Genomic DNA, 27,401 nt, shown 5'->3' on the forward strand with positions numbered 1-27,401 from the left:
AGTCAACCCAGGTTAACCAGACTAAACCTGCGATCCTAATCATGAGACCGGGATAACCCAATAGAAAGCAAATCAAAATAAATTATAACCTCGATTCCCAATCAATTTCCTATTAAAAAAATCGATTAAAAAAGGTAACAAAAAAACAATTCGGGTAAACTAGGATTAACATGTCAAACTCGTGATTTGAGTCATTAAATGAGAATAAGTTTATAGAAAGTAGATCGAAATAAATCATGAAGTCGAATTTTCTATTAACCTAACATTGAAGGATGAAATTGAGTAAAAAAAATCAATAAAGAAAAGAAAAGAAAAGCTCGAGTTAATTAAGTCAATTCGTCAAACTTGTGATTTGTATCATAAATTTAGAATAAGCTTATAAAAAAGTAAATTAAAAAATAATTATGTATTCCAATCACTAATAAATTTAATAAATCTAATAAAATTTAATAAATCTAATGTTGAATTATTGAATTGAAATTAGAAAAAAAATATAAGAAAAACAAAGAAAGTAGAAAGAAAACAATTTTACTTGAGGATAAGTATAGTAAAACCCCAATCCTCTCAAGGTTTTTTGTTAATTAAGTAATTAATGTTTGTGAAAAGGAATGGATAGAGAGAGATGGATTGGAAAGAATGAAAAGACAGAAAGGAGAAAGAGCTAACATTCATCTAATTGTTTGACTAATAAACGAGGGGACCTATTGAAATTAAAATCACTGAAAATTAAAAGAAAGAAAGAAAGAAAAAGATACATACGAGTCAATCCATTCAAATTAACAGGTGTGAAGGACTTGAATCCTTATCTTTCCAAATCCTTCGTTCAATCTCTCTTGGTGTAAATTCAAGGAACTGGTCTAGTTGTTAATTCAAGGAATTGTTTTGCACTGTGTTACGGAAAGCAAGTCACTGAGATTGCTCTCATGCAACCTATATTCTCTCATGTTTTGTTTCCAGATTTCAATGGAGAAGTAGTAGCACAACGGGGATGAATTCTGTCTATCTATCTGCGGACCATTTCATTCAATTTTTGAAAGACTTAACCAATATCCTGAACCAACACAGAATCAGAACATCAATCACAATCTAAAGACAGTTTTGTCTCCTTTTCTCATCAATCTTTAACCAAGTTCTGAAACCTTTCTTCCGAGCTAGCAAATGCCACTTTCTGTGCTGGTGTTCTGCATTGCAGGTGTTTTGCACAGTGGTAGCAATTAAATGTGTTTTTGGATTAAGAATGTATTAAAATAATATATTTTTTTACTTTTAAAAACAATGTATTAAAACAATTTAAAAATATAAAAAAATCAATCAATTTAAAATAAAAAATATCTTAAGAATACAACATTGCCGCAAAGACAAGAGCTCTCCAAGTCCCCACAGGACATGACCGCTAGAAGACAGCTAGAAATGCCCATGTCTGTTTTCTCGTAGACTCGTACTGTTTGGAAATCATAACAAATTCATAAGCAGCCCAGCCCATAATATCATGCTTTGTTGAAGACAACACTAGCTAGCCCAAGAGCCAGAGCACAAGAGCCAGGGCTTTCTCAGAGAGTGTTCAAAAGTACCACAGTCCAGCCTAGAACGGAAAAGATTAACTTGGCCCTGTAGAGGAGGAGGTGCTTGTTTTTGCTATTGAAACCACGTATTTTTAATTTTTTTTTACTTGAAATTAATTTTTTTAATATTATTATATAATGCTGATATAAAAAATAATTTTTTAAAAAATAAAAAAATATTATTTTCATATATTTTCAAAAAAAAAATATTTTAAAAAGTATCCATCACTACACTTCAAACTCTATTTAAAAAATAAAACTAAACTAATCAAGGTTTCAATTACTTAGATTTTTCATTTTCAGTGAAAAAACATCATGAATAAGATTCCAGCCACGACATAGAATTTTCATTTTTAGGTAATTTTTTTTAATTTTTTTTGACAAAATAGGATCTTCACAGATTTTATTAAATTAATTGAGTTTTACATCGTGTATTTATTGTTTAATTTAATTTTAAACTTGATTCAAATCAACTCATCGAAGCGCGGCTGGGATTTATAATTATGATCCCAAACTCAATGTTATGATCACCAGTATAAAACATAGAATGGAGAATAATACGCTGCCCATTACCGGTGACCGTCACCTCCTGAGCCTAGCGATCCAGGGAGAAAATTCCATGTATTCGCATTGGAGGTTCAAACCTTAGTGTGCATGCTTGTCATGGTGTTACTCCTACGATGTTTTACTTGTCTATTAGGTTTGCAGGATGTTCAGTAGATCTAGAGATTAGTCTTGATGCGTGTAAACTGATCCAGACATCTCAGGTTAAAAAAATATATGATATTTCGAGTGTTTGATTTTGAGGTAATAATTGTTTTTTTAAAGTATTTTTTATTTAAAAATATATTAAAATAATATTTTTTAAAAAAAATTACTTTTGATATCAATATATAAAAACAATAAAAAACAAAAAAAGGGAATCATCAACCATCTAGGTGGTGGCCCAGTGGTAAAAGCTTGGGACCAAGAGGTTTGCTCCTTCTGTGGTCTCAGGTTCGAGCCCTGTGGTTGCTCATATGATGGCCACTGGAGGTTTACATGGTCGTTAACTTCAGGGCCCGTGGGATTAGTCGAGGTGCGCGCAAACTGGTCCGGACACCCACGTTAAACTAAAAAAAAAAAACGGAACCATCTAGGTGGTGACCCAGTGGTAAGAGTTTGGGACTAAAAGGTTTGCTCCCTCTGTGGTCTCAGGTTGGACACAAATTCTATCGATACTATATCGGAATTAAGAGATTCTTGAAAATTTACTTCTATTTTAGTTTAGCTTTAATGAACTTGTAGGATTTTAACCCAGAGTTAAGCGTGATATACCCTAATAACATGTGTTATTGACTATTGTGCTCCATCAACCTATTATTTCAGGTTTACTTATACCCATTTATTTTTTCATTTCAAAAATATTTTTTTAAAAAAATTAAAAATTAATTTTTTTTATTTTAAATTAATTTTTTTGATTTTTTTAAATCATTTTAAATGTTGATGTAAAAAAAATATTAAAAATAAAAAAATATTATTTTAATATATCTTCCGAATAAAAAATAACTGTTAGACTAAATCGAAAAGTGAGGTTAGCTTTGTTTCTTGCATCCACTCTTGAAAATAAATGATTCCTTGTTATGCTCATATTAGAGTTGCTTGTTAAATTAATTGATCATTTTGTTTTCATAGTTAATGGGATGTGCTCATTGGTAACTACGAGGTTTAATGTATATATTTAGTTTTGTGGTTTAATGTGTTTTTTTTTATATTAAAAATACTTTGAAATGATTTATATATATATATATATTTTTTATTTTTAACATTAATATATCAAAACTTTTTAAAAAATCAATTTAATATTTTTTTAAGCAAAACACATTTTTAAAATACACCTATATATAATTTCAAACACAAAAACAGATGTTACATTAAAATATTGGATTAGACTGTATAAATGAATTTACCAATAATCCCAAATTTCTAACATGGATTGTGTACTTTTCACTGCACTGGATAGATGAGCTCAATTTTATGAATAAAACTTGACTTATAATTAAATATGTCCTGGCTCTAAAAACGGAAAAAGAAAAACTGGTCACTGACTTGTCTGTAATAACATTTTTTAGTTATTTTTATTTTTTACTTAATTTAGAAATTCTATTTTTTTATTCAGTGTTATGTATTAAGTTTTACTAATTTTTTTATTTAAAGAAAATGTTTTTTTTAATTCAATATCATTAAGGTTTTTAATTTTCTCTCTCTGTATAAAAAATGGTATAGGTGAGGTTCCAATATATGATTTATATTATTATCTAACACACCCCCTCAAGTGAAAACCCTTTGGGCTTGAAACTTGCACATGTCCACATTACTTTGCGATTGATTTTTATCAAATTAATGGGGATAGTGAGATTTGAACTCGTGACCACTTGGTTATTAAGACTCTGATACCATATCAAAGAACCATCTCAACTCAATAGCTTAAACGGTTAGGTGAGATCCCAATATATAATTTATATTATTCTCTAACAGAATTAATAAAGAGATTGTTATCTATCTTATTTTAGAGATTATATAAGACGTCTAGAATTTTTCTCAAACCCTTTCTGCTCAAATCCTTTCTATTTTTCTTTTCAATCTTAATTAGTAAAGACCCTGTCTGTATAATACATGCTCGTTCAGTGATTAGTGCAAGAAATTGAGGCTCAAGTATACGAACAAGTACTGTCAATGGCTGGAGGTGATATTATTAATTTATTTCTGGACTTGCTTGGCTCATTCCTAAACGGCATAACTGGCGTAAATCTGATCAAATATACCAGATATCAGCCAGTACCAAGCCCCCAAAAGAAGGCTCCCATGTGCATGGCTGTTCTTGAATATTCAAAAGAACTGCAGATCCAAACTGCAGCCGGAGCCGAAAGAGAAAGTATGCTTTGAAGTTTATATAAAAGCACTAAGAGATCGATAAACACCAATATTACTGCAATTTGCATGACTGTGACAAGGAGGAGCAGTTCATTTCTAAGGGATGATCGATACAGACACTTGATCAATAATTTGTTGCCACACTCGTCAATGTCCACCTTCCCCTTCTTATATTTATTTAATTAGGTCGTTTTCCTTGTTTGCCTTTTGTCTTCAATCATCAACATCCTCGAGGGAAATTTCGTGGTCCGTGGCTCTCTCCCATTTAGACTTGATTGTCTTAATGTGCATGGGCCCATGCACAGAAATACCTCTTCTACTTTACCATTTCAAGTTCAACTGCTGCATCCGCTGCTTGAATTTTATACTGTGATGTACAATTCTTGAATTTTATGCAAGATACTGACTTGCCCCAATTGTCTAGTGTAAAGTTCTTGAATTTACAAGGCAATTTCAGAGGACAACTATCAGTAAAGTAGATTCTCTATCTTATTCTTTCACTGAATTTGTAATTAATTAGGAGATAAAATTGAGAATGAGCTAAAAGTACTGTGATGACTGGTTAATGCCTTCGCTACTATTTGAATAGCGTTACAAATATAAATTGGGTAAATTTTAAATTGTTTTTGCTTAACATTATTTTTTTAATGTTTTTTTTTATATAATTTTGATGTATTGATATTAAAGTTAATTTTTTAAAAATAAAAAAATATATTATTTTAATATATTTTCAAGTAAAAAAACACTTTCAAAAAAAAATTTCACCCAAATATATTGTGCACGGCGATTCAATGGTGATAAATCACATGCATGTAAGCAAGAGATTTTTTTAGCTCAGGGATTTATAAGTTAGCGAACCACTAATCTTTCACTTCGTTATCATTGAGCACACAGGACTTTCATGCGATTCCATGATATTACAATTACAACATCCATGGGGCAGAAGATTGAGACATTCCATTTGATAGCTTGATGTTCACACCATGTCAAGCTTATATTAAAGATTTCGAAAAACAAGATTTAAACTTTTGGCTAGTTGATAGTTACAATTGTTGCTTTGTCAAGGGAGATAATTAATTAAGTCCCAGAACAATTATTATACGTTTTGTAGGGCAGGAACGCTAGGAAATCAATGTAGGCAAGCCCGCCATTGCTAGATATCGAGGACGGAGATTGCAATAATTCTAGGACATTCACCATACGTGGAAGAATAATGGCCTGGCTATATGATTATTTTAGAGAAACGAAGGGTTTTTTTCTCAGAACTCACTACCAGCAAGCCCTTTCTTGTGTGGACTTCTTATTGTGTGTAGCCTTTGGTCATTGCAAAGGAGCCCCACAACAGAGACGTGGTTTGAAATTTCAATTCAGAATTGATAATGATTTTGTTCTTATGATTTAGAGTTGCCCTCACTTGTAAGATTCTAAAGTATAAAGTAGGGTTTTGAGAGGTGACTTTGGAGAATTTCAATATTTTTTACAGAAGCAAAATTCCAAACATGTTGGTCCAATCCCAAAGCAAGTCATCTTGAATTAATTTGGTAATTGATGACTTTTCTTACCAAATAATTCCATTCTCTTTTGAAAATGTTGTTTTTTCAGAGTGATCATGTCATTTGGATTTTCCAAGAAGGTGGCATGGAAAACTCCATGCCTATGCAATTTCTTTCTTGATCTCGCATGCAACCCATCAAATTATACGGCGAATTCAAAGTCCTGACAAAGAGATATCTTTTAGTTCAACAGTCAACACCACACTACATGTTTCGATATATTATTATATTCGATGCATCTTGACTATATGGATTTGTATATTTTAACTTTAAGGGGTTGGCTTAACGAGTTTGATTTTTTTCTTGATTTTATAAATTCAAATCATAATATTTATAGAAATTAATTCATTTAAATATATTATATTAAAGTGAAAAATAACTTTTAGTATATTTTATATTTAGTCTTAGTTAAAATATAAGTTGAATCGAAAATATCATCATAGGAAATGATTAATTTTGCTATTTTTTTTTATATATCTTTTGAGCAACTTTTGTATATGAAAAATAATATTTTTATTAATGTATTATATTGGTCATTCATACTTGAATTGATATATTTATAAGAAAAAACTTTCTTACTATTTATTAATCATAACTTCTTCACAAGTAAGTTATTTTATATGTCAGACTCACTATCAACTCATTTCCAAATTATGTGAGACCCACCTCTTTGAAAGCCTAAGCTAACAAATATATATAGTTTTGAAACCCGGCCTGGCCCGGCAGGTCGACCCGGGACCCGGGGCTGTAACCGGATTGAAGAAAAAATATGACAAGTCATGACCCGGTGTGACCCGACCGACCCGGCGGGTTAACCTGGCAAAACCCGGTTGCAACCAGTTGACTTTTTTTTTTTTACTAAAACGACGCCGTTTTGAATTGTTTTAAAAATAGAAATTGACCCAGCCGACCCGGTCAAAATCCGGAACCCGGGTCTTGGACCGAGCCGGGTTTAAAAACTATGATATATATATATATATATATTGCTTCGATGGCTTGAATAGAAGCGGCGAACCAAACTGTGATAAACTAGAAATAAAAAAAATGACCTGATTTAATCTGAGTTAACCTATCAAATTCGTGACTTTGGTCATGAGACTGAGATAATCCTATAAAGAGAAAATCAAAACAAATTATAAAATTCAATTTCCAATCGCTGCTGTTGGACCCAATATTTAAAAATTTTAATTAAAAGACAACATAAAAAATAAGTATCATGAGACTGTGATAACTCATTAAAAATTAAATTTAATATTAAAGGATAAAATTAAAAAAACACCGCTCTTGGGTTTGACAACCATGCTAGACCCGCGCTTGGGTTGACACTAAACATGGTTGCCAACCGCTCTTGGGTGTGACACCAAACATGGTTGCCAGACCCAAACAACTTGGGTCTGACGTGTTTTACAGACCCAAGGTGTTTTGGTCTGAGAACCTATGCCAGATTCAAGCAAACAACAAACAAGCAGAGAACAATTGTGTACTTTAGTTGTCAGAAGAGAGAAAAGAAAAGAAAAAACGTAAATAATCGATTATCAGCGGCAATCCAACCTTGATATGTCTGCGCATCTAGTTATACAACGGATAACCAGATTTGGCCATTGAGAAGTGTCTCACTTGTCTCCTTAATGGTGCGGGCGCCACCCACTTGCCGGGAAGTATGGAGCACGTGCCAACAGTTTTTCAATTAAAAAAATAAAAAAATACAACATGAAAATACTAAAATGCCTCCTATAGTCTTAATTTCTTTTGCCTAAAAAAAAAAAAAAAAGACAAAAACAATGGATTCTTCTTTAAAAGAATTTTCTATCCACGGGCCGTGGGACTCAAACTAGGCTCCTAATATTTTTTTTCCCCTTCAAACTCTTGAAATACAAAATACAGTCATATTTATTTGTTTTTTTTTTAATTTTCTTTCTTTTGCTTATAATTCGAGATTCAATAATTAATTAGATAAAAGCACTTTTAAAGGATAAGCACAACAAACTAGTAGGACCAATCCATCATTACAAGCACTAGAACTTAATATCTTTAAGTCAAGCCTGATTAAATCTTCTAACAACTGATAAAGATCCTCAAAAACAACAAAAACACAATCAAATTAAAAACCCATCAACAAACTTCTTTGTGGAAAAAGAGGGAGTTATCTTCTTCTTAATTTTCTGCTTGGAGAATATACATACATATATAGAGGTGACACGTACGGTTTGCGGAGCACAAACAAACTACAAGGAAAAAAAGAAAAGAAAAAGAGGGCAAAGGCTCATCCCTAATGTACAATAAGCAAATTACAGAAACTAAAAATTCATGCATTGACCGCCCTATCACCTGAAACAAGCCAGAAACTGGACTTCTCTTACAGGTGGCCCCACACGTGCCACGTTTACTGGACTGCCGCTTACCGAGCAGCCATCCCCTTCTGCAACCTTAATTCCTTGTAAAACATCTCTATAAACTCCTCAGCCTCCTTGTCCACCTGGCAATCCTCGTCAGCATCCCTCATCGTGAATGGCGAGTCGGTTATTCTCACTTGTCTAACCATCGGGCTCCACGTCCCGAACCACCCAGCTGAACCCACCAAAGGCGATGCCTCAACTGCCACATCACCGCCGCAGCTACTCGACGCCACATCATCACCGCCAAGTGATGGCGCGTGGACCCGCGTGTGTTTGTAGTGAGCGTGGAGTTTCCGCCTCTTGGCTTGGTAGTAAGGCTGCTTGTAGCTGTAGAATTTATAAGCAGGGCTGCCGCTGCAGCTGAACTCATACTCTCTAGGAGATATGAATGACATGTTAACATCATGTGAAATGCAACTCAGAGTGTTGTGTTGTTGGACCATGATGTCGTTCAAGGCTTTCCTCAGGATCTTGCCTCGTTTCATCAAGAAATGGAGATCAAGCATGAGCTTGCTCTTTAACATACCCTTTTGCATCATCAAGAAGATTAAACGTAGCATGTTGCACACTTTCTTGGCTGTCAATGGTGGACCTGCTTCCATTTTCGTGCTCAATGAGAGAGAGAGAGAAAGGGAGGTATATGTGGTGGGTGATGGGGAAGAAAGAGGTATTTATAGAACAGAAAAGGGTAGAGTGGAGCCATGAAAATAAAATTTTCATAGCTCACCGTATTAAGAATAACAGATTCACTTTAATCATTTCTTTTGTTTTTGTGTTGTCTGAACTTTGTCAAAGAAGATGTCCTACAAATTTCTTTTAATCTGTTAATAATGTTTCTTTCTCGCCAAGGATAATATATATTTTAAGTTAGCTACCAGAACAAGTTGTCCGAGTTTAATTTTTGAATTTCTACTAGGAAAGAACAGTGATTTTGATTGAATCGACAAATTTCTCATTAGTTTTAATTGCTATTGTCCTTGTCATAGGTGATTGTGAATTTGTAATCTCTCACTGGATTTTTCTACTTGGATATTTTCCTTGGGGCAGGATTTTTAAATACAAACGAACCACTGACAACCATACTTTGATCTAATTAAGGAGATGTGACCGTTGCTGGTTGCTGGTTGCTGATCTATACTGTTAAGGTAAATGCTTGGTGCCGATATGAATTACCTGCAACTTTAAAACAACCGATTCTTTACGGTGTTTCACTGTTCATGTAAATTTTAAAATAAATTAATATATTTATTCAATTTATATGATAACTATTATACGTAATAGTTCAGTTAGTCAGTGTGCGTATCTAAACCTAGAGATCATGGGTTTGAAAGCTAGGGAAACCATTATTTCTTTTAAAATAATATTTGAGATGTTGTTTATATTTTTTTTTTTAAATAAGAGCTTGTCTATCATCTTAGTAAAGAAAAAAAAAAAAGTAAGGCTAGGCTAGTGAGCCGATGAGCCCTGTACTAGACTTTTGATCCTTTTTTTTTTGGGTTTTTTTTTTGACACCTCACAAAAATATATTAGATTCACTCACTTTTTATTTTTCAAATGATTCTTAAATGCTTTTATAAATTTTATTTAAAATTTAATAAATTATTTTTTAATTATTATGTATATGATATAAAAATAATAATACTAATAATAATTTTTCATCAAAAATCGATTCAAATGTTTTTTTTATTCTTAAAATTTTTAGATAGATCTTAAATATGATTTTATCACATTTATGATTTTTTTAAAACTTTTAATTACACATAAAATATGAATATACCATTTTGATATTTTGTGTTAACTTGATGTAATAATCATAAAATATTTTTTTTTAAACAGAAACAATGATTTCAGTTAAAAACTTTGCATTCACTGAGATAAACAAGAGGTACTTTAATAAGAAAATTTATCTTGATGGAAAAAAACTCAAAATGACTGTATTTTCAAGTTCAATAATATCATTCACTGAGGCTTTAATATTTTTTTTTATGTTTAATTTTTTTTATCTCAACAACGTAAAACGAATATACAAACTAGTTAATTACTATATTTATTTTGGTAATTTTAGATAGAAATAAAGTCATTAAAATTAAGGGAGGGCCATTTTAAACTCATTAAATCTTTTAATCATAAAATCTTTTTTCAGCCGCACTCTCTCCTTTAATTTTAGAAAGCATAATAATTAGATTTAGCCTAACTCGAAGAGTTGACCCAAAACTTAGCCAAATCAGGATGACTTGGTAAAAGTATATTTGTAACTCATGAGTTGATCCCAACAAAACTTGGGTAAAACCTAACTAGGTCAATTTCAAGAATTTTGTTTAAAGTTTTTTGTCCAGAAAAACATTGCTTTATTTATTTATTATTAATTTTTAAAATTTATGTTGTTTAGTGTTTTCTTAACAATTTAATCCAATATTGTTTTGAGATAGATTTAGGTTAAACTGTTGACTTGTGGATTAATTCAATAAATCCATGAATCGGGTTGATCCTAATAACTTTGTGTAATTAGAGAATAATATAAATTATATTTTGAGACCTTACTTGACAGCTTAAGTTTTTAAGTTGAGATGATTATTTGATATGGTATCATAACTTTGATGACCAAACAATTACAATTTTGAATCTCACCACCCCTATTCTAATCAATAAAATTAAGCATAAGGTAGTATGAACATATGCAAGTTTTAAGCCTAAATGACTTTCACTTGAGGGAGTGAGTTAGAGAATAATATAAATTATATCTTGGTGTCTCACCTGACAGGTTAAACTTTTAGGTTGAGATGGTTCTTTTATATTTTTTTTTGTTCAATTCCTTGATCTCTTTCTTTTATTAATTAGAAAATAATAAAAAATATTTATCTTGATTATTTCCTTAAAGCCCCCTCAAACTTATGATAATTTTAATTTTTTTGAGTTTGACATATATCATTTCTATTTTCATTGTAGCCTCATCTACTTATCTTCAACAATTGTATTTTTTCTAAACATAGCTATTTTTAGTTATTTTTAGCTATTTTCCTCCTCTTATGATTGTTGTCATATTTGTCTAGTCAAACATCTCTTTTCAAGATTTAGCTTTACAAGTGATCATTCTATTTTGACTTACTATTTATCATTATGATGCTTTCTTTTTATCATGACTCCTTAGCTATTTTTCATTTTCTTCTTTAGAAAGAACTCTCTCTTTTTTTTTTAATAGGTGGTCTCTTTTGTACCGTCTTATCTCTCGTGTAAGAACTTATCAACTTGTACTAAGTCTTTCTTGTTTTTTTTATGTTCTTTTTCTTGATGTAGGATCTCAATTCTGTTGTTAGATTTTGTCATTTTGCATCTTTTTTTATGTTATTTGATCATACACATGATCTCGAGATTTCTTCTTATCATGAGTTGATGTATTATTGAAAAATGATATTAAATAAAATATATGGTAGACAATGAATAAAATTGAAAACAATGTGCTTTAAAGTTGTCGGACGGACAACATAAAGGCGTCCACCAAAACAGAGAGTATTAATATTTAGAGCAAGACATGATCGATCTGCTCTAATACCAAGAAAAATAGTATAAAAATTTAAAAGCAATATAAATCATATATTGAATCTTATCTAACAACATAAATTTTTAAATTAAATTGATTTCTTGCCATGTGAAACATATAAATCTTCATGAAATCGTGAAACCTGGGAAAGAAAATGAAACTAGTGAAAGGGTGTGTGATTTCTTTCACGTGGATGGCATTTCTTTTCACTTTCTTGCACTTCCTTTCTTCTGCATTATACGGTGATCAAGGATTAGCTTCCTTTAGTGACAGAGCTGAGATAGTGTGACAGAGCTGAGATGGTTGCAAGATGAAAGTGATTTGCATCTGGCTAGGTTGGCGGGATTGAATTAAAACCAACTACCTTGCCACGAGGCTGCCTCTCCAACACTAGGCTTTATGGTAGATCTGTGGCCCTACATTTGGAGACCAATCTCTTCCCTTGTCATCTTGGCCATCCGATTATTTTGATTGAAGTTTCACTATATGCTAAGGTCTTAATAAGGATATATATGAACTCAGCAAGTGAAAGCTACAAATATTAATTCATAATGCAGCACTAAAAAAGAATAAAAAAGAAATGCCACTTGGTTTTTTGGAGCTCACGTTAAGTACAATCCTTTCTTTAGCCCTTCAGTACCGTATACTTTCTTTTTGAAAGAAATTTATATTGGAAAAAGAAGCTGTATTTTATATATCTAGTGGGGTTCTCATCATGATGCAAGCTAGCTAGAATCCCAAGTTGTTTTGAGCAGTGAATTTAATCATTTAATGGTAGATAAGCTAAAACTTTTCTAAAGGGCATTTCAAAGGTATAGCTACGAGGGACCGATCGGTTGTATTGTTTGCTATAAAAATTTGGTGGCAATGTCATTTCAACCAATAATTTACCTGATTATGACAATCACTACTGCACTCTCGAAATGCGATAAAGATTTTTAGCGTTTTGTTCCCTTCGTGGTAAGGAAAGATCATTGATCACTAGTTTGATTTTGACTGCCTTGTATTATACGACGGTTGCTTGTGAAATTGGGACCATCATGATGAATGGGCCAGTATTGAATCATGTTGTCAATTATGGTAGTTTTCAGTGTTCTTTCATCATTTATAAGGAAGCTAACCACACCAAATCTACATCTGGTTTTTGTGATTCTTGGTGAATGAATTCAACACTTGTAACCAGAATACATTATTTTGTCATTCGATGTCATCTACTTCAAATATAGAATGCTTAGATTAGAGAGGTGGAACGCCGTCCCTTTTCATTTATATACACGTGAAGTAGGGCATAGGATGGCTCCCCGTTCATTGATGAAGGCAGTGGATGAACTTGCAACCTTGAATGAGCCTCTAGGCTTGCCGTCGACAAGTAAGCCTTCTCCTCTTAAAATCTTTTCGCTTCAGGGTTATTCTTTGGAAACCATCCCTGGTGCTGCTATATCACAATTTATTCTTGGACATAGCTATTCACGAAACGTGGTATAGGACTTCTGTTGACAGCAGCAAGAGCCTCACATCCAAGCAAGAGCTCAAATCCATCCTATTTATTCTTGTCCGGTCTGAACGAATGTTGTTTAATGAATTGATCTATGCACTATACTATAAACCAGACCATCTTTAACCTTGCAACTGAGGATCATCAATCAGCACAGACTCTAATTAAGCACGATCAGGAAGTAAGCAATCTTGAAAACAATACATTGGATATCGTTTTTTTTATAAAACAAAGGGGGGGAGGGGGGCATGGCTAGCTTCAAATCTGGATCTCTTTTATGATAGTCATCGTGAATCCATTTTCTTTGATGGATGACCTCAATGACAACTCATTCACAGACCTGTCATCTTAGAGGGGACGTTGCGCCTAGAAAATAGGATAGGAGGAACTATACATACACAGAGCAATGGGCGATTAGGCATAAATTAGAATCAATCCCTCAAGATTTGACAACTTCAAATCCATTAACAACCATTTATGAAACACACATGATCAGGTTTTGAATTGCGGAGAGAGGGTGGGAAGGATCCCAAGTTGGCAACCATCTGTATTGAAGCCAAACCAAATCCTCTTACTCTAGCTTTAAATGTAGTTATTTTAGTCCCTCCATCCTGAATTGCCGTCGAAGAATGGAGGGCCAAATTGCCGTCGTGTCCATATTGATGTCAAACTGGATTTTAATCTTCTGTACACACATTATTTCTGAATTAATGTGGTGGGAGGGTGGATGCCTAAATTCCTAAATGACCATACTATACTCTAGCACTCCAACTTTAAATATAGTTAATTTTACTCCTTCATATTTGGTAGTTGCCATAGGAAAGTGGACGTCCAAGTTCTCGACATTTTACACACATTTTCTAGTTCTTCAATAATTTTTTTAGTGATCGAAAAGCAGTGGTTACCTGGATTTTCTCTTAAAACTGTATTTTGTTTTGTTATTATTAGATGAAAGCACCTTAGAATCATATTAAAAGCCTCAATAAACCTGTTTAGAAATCCATTTTAATATCTTTTTAAGCTATAAAACATCAAATCAATTTTCAAAATCAATTCTTACATTTGAGCTTAGATTTACCTTTTTTTTCTTGGTGATTGTGTAGCTTATAAATGCTTTCAATAAACTCGAAAGGCTTATTTTTATCAGATAAAGGTTATGAATGATCGGTTTCTGTCAAAATTATTATTTTGATCACTTTCTTTCTTTTCCATTTATCCATCCATCACCCTCTTTCTAGAATAACAAAACTAGAAACTTCTTTAAAATTAGCATTTTTGATTAATAGGAAAATGAGAGCGCCAAATAAGAGGATAAAAGTGAAACTTGATCAAAACAAGGTCACTTTTCCATGCACTCGGAAGAAACCAAGCTGTGTTTTTTAGGAGGTTCACTATTTATTTTTAACAGTAACCCCAGATTTATTTTTTATTTTTTTTTTATTATTATTTTGCATATCTATAGTACACAATTTTTGCTTTTATTTTTAGATGCTTTTTAAAAGTATTTTTTACTTTAAAAAAATATAAAATTGATATTTTTTAGTGTTTTATGATAGTTTTGATGTGTTGATATAAAAATTAAAAAATTATAATTTCTTTTTATTTTAATGTATTTAAAAATAAAAATCTATTTTGAAAAACACTCTACACCATAATCTCAAATCCACCTTTAGCCTAGCCAAATTGTCTGCCACTGCATTTCCTTCTCTTAGAATGTGTTTAAAGCTGACTTGAAGCATTCAGTTAGCTGAGAGATGGAATTGAAAATGTGTTCCATTCTCCAAGGTGTTTAGTCAAGATCCTTATTAAGCCATGAGATAGCATTAACTGTATCTGACTAAAAAAATCGATTCCAGTCTATTTGCGGTGCCAACGTGGTTGCTGCTCCAATTCTCATAGCTCTTCTGATCGCCAGCACCTCTGTTTCATTCGATTCCTTAATGCCTGCTGCTAAAGAAGAAATACACAAGAATGTCCATGGAGATCTCTTAAAACCCCACCAATTCCTGACCTTCCTGGCTCGTCCAAACTCCAAAGACGACACATCCAATGTGTCCGCGGCCCAATCTGGCTTTGAATCATTGAAAATCAATCCATTCCTCGAAAGACATATCCACCAGAGGACATCAAGTAGCATTAAAGAGCATACATTTCTGTGATAGAACCCAGCACCTGACCGCATCATTGTTGAAATAAGTTATCTTCCTATCTGGGCACAGACCAAGAGCCAACCTGAATGCCCTTGACGAATATTGCATTTTACTCCACATTACCGTTCTAGCTAATTATTACTCTCAATAAGAAAAAAAGAATTATGTGGCCACTCGGTGTCAATGAACTAGGATAACTCAGATAATGGTGGGCCACTATCACCACGTTAGTGCAATTATAAATTTTCCATAATTTATTAGCCAATGGCAAACTTTGCCTTTGCCCAGATGTAAAGCAAGGATTCTCCAGCTATTCTTTGTCCTTTTCCTTACATACAAACAGTTTTAAAAAAATCTGAAATTGTCCGTTGACGACAATGGCTTAACGATACAAGTTTTAAGCATCATAATTGGTCACGTCAACACTAACAGCCCTCACAGAAGCTAACATCCCTCTCCCTCTCCCTGTATCATGACAGAAGAAACACAAGGCAAATGGGAAGGCAAGGCCACGGTTGAGCTTAAAGGCCCAACAGCAGACCAGGTATGGCCTTTCTTGGAGGACTTCTGTAATCTGCAAAAGTGGCTTCCAGGTGTGGATACATGTTACCAAGTTGAGGGTGAGCTAGGACAACCTGGCTTGGTTCGGTACTGCAGTTCTGGCACAGCATCATCGGATGGGAGCCATGAAGGGAATAAGGTCATCTGGGCCAAAGAGAAGCTAATAATGATCAATCCAAGTGAACGGTGTCTAAGCTATGAGATCCTTGAAAATAACGCTGGATTCAAGTCATATGTGGCCACCATGAAAGCATTTCCAATCAACGATGGAGATGAAGATGGAGATGGTCAACATGGGTGCAAGATCGAGTGGTCCTTCATTGCTGATCCAATTGAAGGGTGGCCATTGGAGGATTTCAATTCTTATATCAATTCCTCTCTCCAGTTCATGGGACAAAAAATGGAACAGGCTGTCCTATCTGGGTAACTTAATTTAAGAAATTAGCATGTCTGAACTGAAATTTTATTCTTAATTGAATAAGTACTGCTATTAATGTTAATCATCGTCAATTATATACTATTAACTTAATTATGTGGACAAACACCTTGTCTAAACCTCTTTGTAATTTCCATGAAAACTTCTTTTGCAATAAATTTCTTGTTCTTCTAGAAATCCTCTTGGTAAATTTGATTTGGAGAATCTTGAATTAGCAAAATATGATCTTGGACACTTGGTGAAACCTTGTCTAGGCGACAAATATTGTGAAATGTGCATGCTTCTTCGTGATTTCTATTTAACCCGTGATTAGCTGCGGGTGGAATAAATTTTTTCATCAACATAAAAAAAATAAAAATGAGAGAACTTCATATGCATTTTTTGACATAAAAAGCTCAATCATAAATTTAAAAATTTATAAATGCATTTAGTTAAATAAATAGAGAATTATTTTTGCAACTGGAATAAATCACGAAACCTAATTTTTAACTAATCAAAGGTAACCAGCCAAACCCGTGACCCGGGTCATAAACACAATTGTTTTCAATAATTTTTTTTAATAAATTTTATTTAACTATATGAAAGAAAAATAGAAGCTTGAATTAAGAATCAACTAAATATCAAGTTGTTTGTTTGAAATTATGATAAACCTACACATATCAAATCAAAACAAATTACATTGCCCAATTAAAAAGAAATAAAATATTAAAGGATGAAATTAAAAAAAAAAAGCAAGAAAAATCAATAAAGATCCAATTGTGAAGGATCAAGTTGAAAAAAAAAAACAAAATAAAATAAAGAAAGAAAAAAGGCCTAGGCCTGCCGGCCCGGAGCAACCCACGCACCTGAGACGATTTTTTTTTTATAAGGCAGATTACCTGTTATCCACCCTAATTTTTTTTTGAAAATAGCAAGTGGTGTATAATTTGCTTTGCCTAGATTTTGGCTATCAGAGGTTGTTGGAAAGTCAAGAAACGAGTGTTCTACACCTAAAATATCCATTTCCAAGATTTTTATGATAAAAAACCATAAAAAACACTATAGAGACCCAAATAACCTGTTTATACTTTCAAACAACCTAAAAAATAGTCAAAAAACAACAAATTGACCGAAAACCCAAAAACTTCCCAATGTTAGATTTTTTTAGGCGATTTGAAGATGAAATGTTATCTTCTTGGAACTCTCCTCATAAAACAAAACTTGTAGACACAAAAATCAATAATTTTAGTGGTCAGAACACTTGTTAATTTGATAATTTTAGTGGTCAAAATAGTTGTTAATCAGTATTTTCTCTCTTCTACCTCAAATCAGAGACAAAAGAACAAGAGAAATGAAGTTTATCAACAAAAAGTGAACTTTGAAAAAATCAAAGGAATAAAAAATGTATATATTGCAAACTAAGAAGATCAAAGTAAGTTTTTTCTAGTAAATTTCAAAATTATTATCTATTTCCTCCGTGTTTTTTTTATATTAATCCATAATCTTTTAATTCTATAATTCCTTAACAAAATAGAAGTAATTGGCCTTCAATTTGAACATAAAAAGATGAGATTGATGAGAAAAAAAAGTTTAATAACCAAAATGAAAAAATAATAATTGTGGGAGTCCATAAGAAATTGTGAGGGGAGCTATTCCCCACACCTTTTAGTGTTTTGTTAATGCTGAACTTAGCTCGAGGACTTATGGGATAGATGAAAGTAATAATACTTTGAGGACCAAATTATAAATGATGATGGTCAACCTTTCCAAAATGTGATGATCTTTCATGGCGAGGAAATATGAAACAGTTAAGCAGGATCCAACCCTTAACCAAGACATTTGGGGGAAGCCCTTTAAGCACTAGAATAAAATAATCAGTGTTCTTTCTCTCATATAATTTGGGATGGGATTTGTAAATTATGGATTTTTTTTCTTGGAAACTTAATTAGTGCCTAATTACTTACTGTGTTATTTTTGCTTTATTGGAATTTCATCATTATGCTGATATATATAATTAAACATTTTCTACGGCTATTAAAGGACTCTAGACAAAAAAAAAAATCTTATTTTAATTTTGGCAATTTAAGTCCTTTTTTTTTCCTTATTAAGATTAGGAAAATACTGTAATCTAATTCTCTTTGGTGAAAAGATATTGTCCAAACAAAGACACCACATGTGTCCATTGAGATAAAAAAATAATAATTATCTATTGATATAAAATTGAATTGAATTTTATAATTATAATTTTAAATGTCAAATATAGGAGGGCTAAATTTTATAAGATCTTTAACTATGTATGTATGTATATTTATATATATTCTTAATTTTATGAATTCACTGTTTGTTTCATTTTTTTTTATTTTCTTATAAATTTATTGTTTATTTGTTTCTCTCTTTTTTTTCCCCTTGATACTGTAATATAATTCTCTCCAAGGAAAAGGGACTCTCCAAAACTAGCTTTTCTTCTTGGAAACAATTAAACTAATTAGAGTAGAAAAATAATAATTAATTACAAAAGTTGGTCTATGATTTAAATATCAGGCATCAAAGTTGTTGTTGTATATAAATAGATGAACAACTGCCCATCAAATTACACATCCTCTCTTTAATGGCAGACAACACAGCCCCCAGATGGGAAGGGAAGGCCATAGCTGAGCTAAAAGGCCCAGCAGCAGACCAAGCATGGTCATTTTTGGAGAAACCACGTAATTATTTGTATAGATTGTTGATATTAGGTTGACTGCTTAGAGAAGGGAGGAACAAGCCACCGCATTACGGTGGCCGGAGTAGTCGAAAGTATTATTTCGAAACAATTTAAAACCTTCGACCACTGGGTGTCAATGAACTAGGATAACTCTGATAATGGTGGGACCACTATTACTACGTCAGTCCATTGTCCTTTTCCCTTGAAAGAAACAGTCAGGGAAGACAAAAAAAAAAAAAAATCTGAAGTCGTCCGTTGATAAAATGGCTCATCGATGTTGGTAGTGTACTTTCATTGATATTTTAAAATGTATTTTATTTAAAAATATATTAAAATAATATTTTTTTATTTTTTAAAAACTATTTTTATATTAACATATCAAAATAAAATATTAAAAAAATATTAATTTAAAATAAAAAAATAAAAAAATTTTAATTTTTTTTTAAAACAACCGTTAAGGATGATAAATGGTCACCGCTACCGACCCTCACAGAACCTAACATTCCTCTCCCTCTATAATGACAGAAGAAACACAAGCCAAATGGGAAGGCAAGGCCACGGTTGAGCTAAGAGGCCCAACAGCAGACCAAGTATGGCCTTGCTTGGAGGACTTCTGTAATCTACAAAAGTGGCTTCCACGAGTGGATACATGCTACCGAGTTGAGGGTGAGCTAGGACAACCTGGCCTGGTTCGGTGCTGCAATTTTAGCAAAGTACCATCGGAAGGGAGTCATGAAGATGAAGAGAATAAGGTCATCTGGGCCAAAGAGAAGCTAATAATGATCAATCCAAGCGAACGGTGTCTAAGCTATGAGATCCTTGAAAATAACGCTGGATTCAAGTCATATGTGGCCACCATGAAAGTATCGCCAATCAACGATGGAGATGGGGATGGTCAACATGGGTGCACGATCGAGTGGTCCTTCATAGCTGATCCAATTGAAGGGTGGCCATTGGAGGATTTCAATTCCTATATTAATTCCTCTCTCCAGTTCATGGGGAAAAAAATGGAACGGGATGTCCTATCTAGATAATTTTATTTTAAAAACTGGCCTGTCTAGCTGAAATTTGGTTTTTAATTGAATAAGAAGTACTGTTATTAGCTTAGTTATCAGGAGGAACACCTTGTCTAAGCCTTTTTTCAACTCCCATGAAAACTTCTTCTGCAATAAATTTCTTGGTCTTGTGGAAAATTTCTTGGTAAATTCGAGTTGTAGAATCTTGAAATGGCAAGATATGATCTTGGACACTTGATGAAACCTTGTCCTGGCGGTATCTATGGATTGGCAAATCTCAAGTATGGGATTTTAATAAAAATTTCCTAAACTTTCTCCAAGAAGCTATACTCAAATATATCAATATCACTCTTTTTTTTTTCTTCTTTTCCCCCCCTTAATAAGGAAGATACTGTAATCTAATTCTCTCAAGGGAAAAGAGATTCTCCAAGACTAGCCATTTTTCTTTTTGGAAATAACTAAACTAATTAAAGTAGAAAAATAATAATGCATTACAAAAGTTGGTGTATGCTTTAAATATCAGGCATCAAATTTGTTGTTGTATATAAATAGATGAACAACTGCCCATCAAACTACACCTCCTCTCTTTAATGGCAGAAAACACAGCCCCCTGATGGGCCTGATGGGAAGGGAAGGCCATAGCTGAGCTAAAAGGCTCAGCAGCAGACCAAACATGGTCATTTTTGGATGCCTTCTGTAATCTATATAAGTGGCTTCCAGCACAATGCTAACATCGGCAGTGAGGTCAGCTGGGCCAATGAGAAGATGGTGATGAATGATCCCGTTGAACGGTGCCGAAGTTATGAGATGCTTGAAAATAATGCCAAAGATAAGCCATGTGTGGCCACCATTAAAGGGTCGCCAATATTCAGTGGAGATATTCAACATGGGGCAAGATTGAGTGGTCATTCAGTCTTGATCTTAATTATATAAATACCATTGACACCCTCATCACATACTTCTCAACTATTTCTGATATTCGCCTGTTCAATTACATGTGTTCTTGCTGTATTAATTTGTAAACCAAAAACATAAGCTGATCTTTCCTGTAATTTTCACCTGAATACACTGGAGCAAATATACGTGCACATGGATTTAATTTCAGGCTGTTGATGCAACTCTAATGTATCAGCTTCTAACTTAGAAGATGCTCTTAAATAATTCTCTGCAGGGAAAAGAGATCCCCAAAGTAGTCGTTTGTCTCTCAGAAAACCACTAATCTTGAAGAAGTCGTAAAACTCCAAAAAATGATTTGGACTTTTGTATAGTTATTTGTGAGTTAATTGAAGATGCAGGTACCTTCAAAATAAGTCCCCTTGACTGGATAGAGGGATACTCTGATGATAAGTTAATGTATGAAGGAGGATGTGTGTAAGAGTAGGAGATATCAAGAGAAGGGAAATGTAAAAATAAAAGGGAAGGAGAGGGTGTCAAAGAAGAAGATGCTCCTTCAATCCTATACCTTCTTGTTCTTTATACAGTCATAGGACATGGCAAGTTACAAGGGGAGAGGGATAATTCAGTCAATTATTTTGCGTTTAATGGCTATGGAGATTGATTAGGGGATAAATGTTTTTGATAGTGATAGATAATTATATTCTAAACATGATGACATCATGGCAGTTACCGATCAAAGTAATTAATTAGCCACTAATTTCAATCTCATGCATCAAATTGTTGGGCAATATATGTAGATGAACAACTGCCCTTCAAAACACACATCCTCTCTCTAATATGGCAGAAGAAACACCACAGATTAAATGGGAAGGCAAGTCCATAGTTGAGCTAAAAGGGCCAACAGCAGACCAAATATGGCCTCTCTTGGAGGACTTCTGCAATATAAACAAATGGTTTCCAAGTATAGATGTATGCAACCATGTGGATGGTGAGCTGGGAAAGCCTGGCCTGACTCGGTACTGTGCTTCTAAAACACTATCAACGTATGGCAGTTATGATGAGGCCGTTGTCCGTTGGGTCAAAGAGAGGCTATTGATGATTAATCCTGCTGAAAAGTGTCTAAGCTACGAGGTCCTTGAAAACAACTCTGGATTCAAATCATATGTGGCCACCATGAAGGTATTGGAAATTAATGGATCAGATGCAGGTGAAAATGGGTGCAAGATCGAGTGGTCTTTCATTGCTGATCCAGTTGAAGGGTGGACGTTGGAGGATTTCAGTTCTTTCATTAACTTCTGTCTCCAATCCATGGGCAAGAACATGGAACAGGATGTCCTATCGGGTTAAGTTTAATATCTATGGTAGTCCCTATTGTTAGTCTTAATATGTGTTGTTCTCGTTGATGGGCTCTTAGCCTGAGGCACGTGGTTTCTACAGGGAAGAAGCCTTTGTCAGAAGATTGTTGACGTGGAGTACAATTAAAGGAGATGAATGAATAGCTCAGCTTGAGCAGCAATTTATTCGTACCTTTGTACTATATATTGATGAATATAATCTGTTTTCAGAATGAAAAATTATATAAGATTGTTCTTGTTTTGCTTTTGGACGCTGTTGGAAACACTAATATAAAGTAAAATTACCCAGATTGGTTTCATTTTTCTTTCTTTTTCTTATTTATATACATGTAGACACTTTGAGATGGTGGGATTTGGATTTTATGTTAGCGCTATCATTTGGTGTTCATGTGGCCAGCATTAGGCATGGCTTCTATATTATTGAAAAGCTTGTTTGCATTTTGAGAAGCACCATAGCATCATTAAGTAGTGATACCAGCAAATTCTGCTAGTCAAAATTGCTTTTAAGACAAACATATACCGAGCAGAGACATTCTGTTGTTAGTGTCATTAGTGAAGAGAAGGGAGGAATAAGCCTCAACGTTCAACTGAAACAAGGGAAACCCATGCGCGGGACCTTCCCTCCACTGAAAGGGGCACTCCCTAGAGTAACTTTAGCTAGCAAAAGGGAAACCCACGTTTTTCCTTTTGCAGAAAACAGAAGCCACTACATGAGAGAGCTTCTTTTTCTTTGCATAAATACAAGTTCCATTTCATGAGGCATGCAATACACAAATGTGGGAGGAATAAACTCGTGACGTAATACGATGTTTGAAATTGCTATACTTATGACCAAGCCAAGCCCTTGACACTAAGAATCTACAGCTAACTGTATATTTGTTCAGATTCAGCACCTAATCTCTTCTCCATCCAACTGATTATATCCTGACCAACTTCTTCGCGTTCAGGCTCAAAGAGAAGGTCATGCAAGAAACCATCATAAAGCTTTATGTCTTTGAACTTGGAGGCTGCCTCATTGTACAAATCTTGAGATGCTAGAGGATCAGTCACCTTGTCAGCAGTTCCATGGAGAACAAAGAATGGGACGATCACGGACTTGAAGTTGCGCATCAAATAAGAGGATATACGCAATATTTCATGCCCTGTGCGGACTCTTATGGGTCCTGTATAGACCAATGGATCAGAATACTTGGCCAGAAGTGCTGCAGGATCCCTAGAAACTGGAATGCCCCTTTTGTTCGCTCCTTTAAATTGGAGCCTGGGGACAACCAGAGAAAAAATAGGAGCCACAGCCTGCATGAAAATAATAAATGAATATTTTAATAGAAAGAATCAAAATTAAAACTAATGTAACCTCTTGTTTCTAAGGATTGATGGCAAATTTCAAGTAAAATGAGCTCCTCAAACAAAATTATTGCAGGGTAATGTTTCTGTCTTGGTTCCACACATTAAAAGCTAGAATTGTAACATTACCACTATGCAGGGATAAAAAGGTTATACTGAACACAGCATTTTCAAGCTTTGGTATGGTTTAGTTTTGAAACAGCTTCTAGAATTCATAAAATCTAATGAATTGGACATCAACCATAACAGCACGATCCAACATGTCAGAGTTATCATGCTTCAAGAGTATAGGACCTTAACTCTGATGCACTGAACCCTAAGAATTTCAAAATGACATTCTCAAAAGCTCAACAGTATTGTTAGGTTTCAAGACAAAGTCCAAGTTCAAAAACTCAACTCATAAACCATGAGAACACAATCTAGCACATCACAGTTATCATCATTAATATCTCCACATCATTGTGATCTAGAAGACAGAAAACAATTACCCCAACAATAGGATGTGCAGGCTTGACACGCAAAGCAGGTGAGGTCAGAATAATCCCCTCCAGCATTTCCTTGATGTAAGGATATGAGGCTGCCTACTCAGAGATGCAATTGATTAGATCAGCATAATAATGGAAACTGGTAGACCAAAAAAAAAAGAATAAATCTTCCTTTATAAGTGTATATTACCTTTAAAACCACAGCACCTCCAGTTGAGTGACCAAAAAGGAAGCATGGTACTCCAGGGTACTCTGACTTGATCTTTTCCAATAGAGCTCCCTATTTATACAGAAGTTACAAAGTTCATTCCTAACAGTTATGTAGGTATATTATGGATGCTTGAAGTAAATTCCTATAAACTAAACAAAACATCATGATGGATTCAAGTTGAATGTACTGCCAGGGCAGGGAAAAGAATTAAAAAAAAATATGATAAATTAGGTATATTATGGATGCTTGAAGTAAATTCCTATAAACAAAACAAAACATCATGATGGATTCAGGTTGAATGTACTGCCAGGGCAGGGAAAAGAATAAAAAAAAATGATAAATTAATTGCTAAGCTGCTTAAGAAGAGAGGATTTTGTAAGCCTTAACACAGAGTACAGGACATGACACACAGTAATGATCATTTACAATTTACCATAGCACCATGGATGGATAGGATAAAGAACAGTTGTCTTGGAAAGAATAAAGAGAAAGGTATGACTGAACTTACAGTATCTGCAACGACATGATCTAGTGAAGGAACATATCCATGCAACCCATCACTCCCACCATGACCTATGCCATGAAAAAAAAGAAGAATAATTACCATATGACAAAGCTAAAGACTCGGACTAGAAACAATTTCAAATGATAGAGAAAGAAATGCTAATAATATACCAAAAGAAAAGGTTATCAAAATTTTTATCAGCATAAGCAGGCATTGGAATGCTCCAATCTCAATGAGGAAGTTACCAAAATCTCTCTGGTTTCCACTTAAAGTACTTTCCAGTAGACTTTAGCAAATGTAACTATTCATGTGCTCTAAATAAACAGAGCATGAAGCTCCACAACAACCTATTGACTATAAAGGTAAAGAAACCAAATACGCAAACATCTTTACAAAAGCTAGCTACCTGTCCAGTCCATTGCATAGACGCCAAAGTTGCATGATGTTAGTTGCTTTGCAAATTGACCATATCTTCCACTGAAAATGAAAGCCCAACAGAGGAGAACTCAGAAAAACTGTTAATTGTAAGGCACAAAATAAACAAAAAAAAAAAGGATTAGCTTCAAATTTTATCACTAATAGAAGGGAAATTGAAGATGCAAAAGAAGTTCAAATATTGACAGAAATCCTCAAACGTAACCTGTGCTCATTGAGCCCATGAATAATGATCAAAATGCCCCTGAAATCACAAAGCAACCCTCATATCTCAGTACTGAATCAATGGGAGCGGAAACAACAGAAAACAGGATGAAAGTAAAGATATACATGCTAAAGTTGTGTCATATGTGGAACGAAAACCACAGTAAATCAGAACGAAGCAGCTCGACAGCCCCTTTATCCTTTCACTTACTGTAAGGCCTGATGTGCAGAAAATACAACAACATTTCACGTTTCCAAGTTCACAACATGCTCATTCTCGTATAAAAACACTATTTCTTTGCGTAATTTTTTTTAAGAAAAAGAAAAAAAAATAAACATCAATCACAACAAAACAATAACAATATGTAGAAAAAAAAACTACAATTTCCCAAAGCTCATGGTGTTAAATAGCATATTATTTCATTAAAAAAATAAATAACGAGACTTTAAACGAAAATTTCTTTAAAATCAAGCTGGTCCAAAACCTTTCAATTAAATGTTGTTTCCCTATGTGAACCAGTAAATTCATTCCATTTCTATCTCATCAGCTTCTTGGATGCAGTATGAAGTAAAAATCACTAATTAACTAGGAATTGAACCACAACAATTAGAGAATAAAAAACCCAACTTTCGAAAACATCAACTGTAATTTCCAATTAAGAAAAAAAACATAAATAATTAACCTCAAATTCAATTAAGATGATTCAACTACCTTTTTTAATTGCTTTTTTTTTTTAAAAAAAATAAACTTGTTTAATTCCACATAAACAGTGACTTTCAAACAGTGTAATTATTAACCAAGCCCGAAGTTGCATGCAAGTTTCACTCTTTCTTAAAATTCCTTTATTCCTTTATTCCCGTGTTCTCATTTCTCAGTCAAACCAATAAAAATAAATAAATAAAGCACATACTTTCTAAACAAAATAAAAAGGAAATATAAAAACTCACTTCATTTGACCGGTTATCGGAAGCCAAGACCTAACGAAGAGAGCATTTCGTCTAGCAACAAAGAACAAGAACGTATTCCACCGGCAATCTTCGTTACCTGTCGTCATATCAATACCCTCAGCAAGAGCTCTCCTTCTCAAAGTATCTTCCTCCTCTAATCTCCGTCTTTTCCCCGACTTGCTAGGCGATGGTGGCGAGGCGGAATCAGCCATAGGACGGCGGCGGTAACGGCGTGGGAGGAGGAGGAGAAGGAGGGAAAAGAGAAGTGAGTGAATGAAAAGAAGAGAAGTTCTTACGGTTTTCAGGATTGGGATTATGCGATTGCTTGCTCCTGATGTTAGTGGCTCCATATCTGCTGCCGTTGATGACATGGTGAAGAGAGGCCAAAGAATGAGGCAGAAACAGAGATTCTATAGAGAGGGAAGAGGTGGTGGGGGAGGTTGAGGGAGATGGAAAGAAGGTAAAGAGTGATTACGGGCGTCAAGTGCGGGTATTTATAGGTGAATCAAGAAATGATACGGATAAAAGTTCATTTTGGTACCTATTTTTTAAATTCTCTTAGTTTCAACCACAAAAGTTTTGAACAATTTCTAGTATGACCGTTTATGAAGACACATAATACATGCAAACCCTATCCAGAGACTGGTAAAAAAAACCCCGTCATTGGATTATTGGAGAAAAAATATATTTTTTTAAACGTCTTGCTAGCATCAC

At 33.8% G+C, this 27,401-nt stretch overlaps 4 protein-coding genes across 6 annotated transcripts; 2 read left to right on the forward strand and 2 right to left on the reverse strand.

Annotated features, from left to right (window-relative positions):
* Positions 1-8,149: 8,149 nt before the first annotated feature.
* LOC7462293 (uncharacterized) lies at positions 8,150-9,223 on the reverse strand. Its single transcript, XM_002309500.4, has one exon. The coding sequence runs from the start codon at positions 9,024-9,026 to the stop codon at positions 8,427-8,429; it is 600 nt and encodes a 199-aa protein (XP_002309536.1). The 5' UTR covers positions 9,027-9,223; the 3' UTR covers positions 8,150-8,426.
* A 3,846-nt stretch (positions 9,224-13,069) lies between these two features.
* On the forward strand, positions 13,070-20,480 carry LOC18100660 (lachrymatory-factor synthase). Of its 3 annotated transcripts, XM_024602928.2 has the most exons (3): positions 13,081-13,331; positions 16,087-16,307; positions 20,040-20,401. In XM_024602928.2, exons 1-3 carry the CDS (start codon positions 13,190-13,192, stop codon positions 20,319-20,321), a joined length of 645 nt encoding a protein of 214 aa, XP_024458696.1. In that variant the 5' UTR covers positions 13,081-13,189; the 3' UTR covers positions 20,322-20,401. The 3 variants fall into 3 exon arrangements, with proteins under 3 accessions (XP_052310052.1, XP_024458696.1, XP_006382043.2); XM_052454092.1 differs by lacking the exon at positions 16,087-16,307 and having other exon boundaries at positions 13,070-13,331; positions 19,813-20,480; XM_006381981.3 differs by lacking the exon at positions 20,040-20,401 and having other exon boundaries at positions 13,095-13,331; positions 16,087-16,781.
* Positions 20,481-21,827: 1,347 nt separating this feature from the next.
* On the forward strand, positions 21,828-22,802 carry LOC7470735 (lachrymatory-factor synthase). Its single transcript, XM_002308559.4, has one exon. The coding sequence runs from the start codon at positions 22,038-22,040 to the stop codon at positions 22,545-22,547; it is 510 nt and encodes a 169-aa protein (XP_002308595.1). The 5' UTR covers positions 21,828-22,037; the 3' UTR covers positions 22,548-22,802.
* Positions 22,803-23,072: 270 nt separating this feature from the next.
* On the reverse strand, positions 23,073-27,163 carry LOC7470736 (uncharacterized). Its single transcript, XM_024602927.2, has 7 exons — positions 26,688-27,163; positions 25,741-25,779; positions 25,507-25,577; positions 25,104-25,168; positions 24,575-24,664; positions 24,388-24,480; positions 23,073-23,848 (listed from the first exon to the last, which is right to left on the reverse strand). The coding sequence occupies exons 1-7, from the start codon at positions 27,056-27,058 to the stop codon at positions 23,420-23,422; spliced, it is 1,158 nt and encodes a 385-aa protein (XP_024458695.1). The 5' UTR covers positions 27,059-27,163; the 3' UTR covers positions 23,073-23,419.
* Between the last annotated feature and the right edge of the window lie 238 nt (positions 27,164-27,401).

This window comes from Populus trichocarpa, chromosome 6 (genome assembly GCF_000002775.5).
Source record: "Populus trichocarpa isolate Nisqually-1 chromosome 6, P.trichocarpa_v4.1, whole genome shotgun sequence".
Taxonomy (NCBI): Eukaryota; Viridiplantae; Streptophyta; class Magnoliopsida; order Malpighiales; family Salicaceae; genus Populus; species Populus trichocarpa.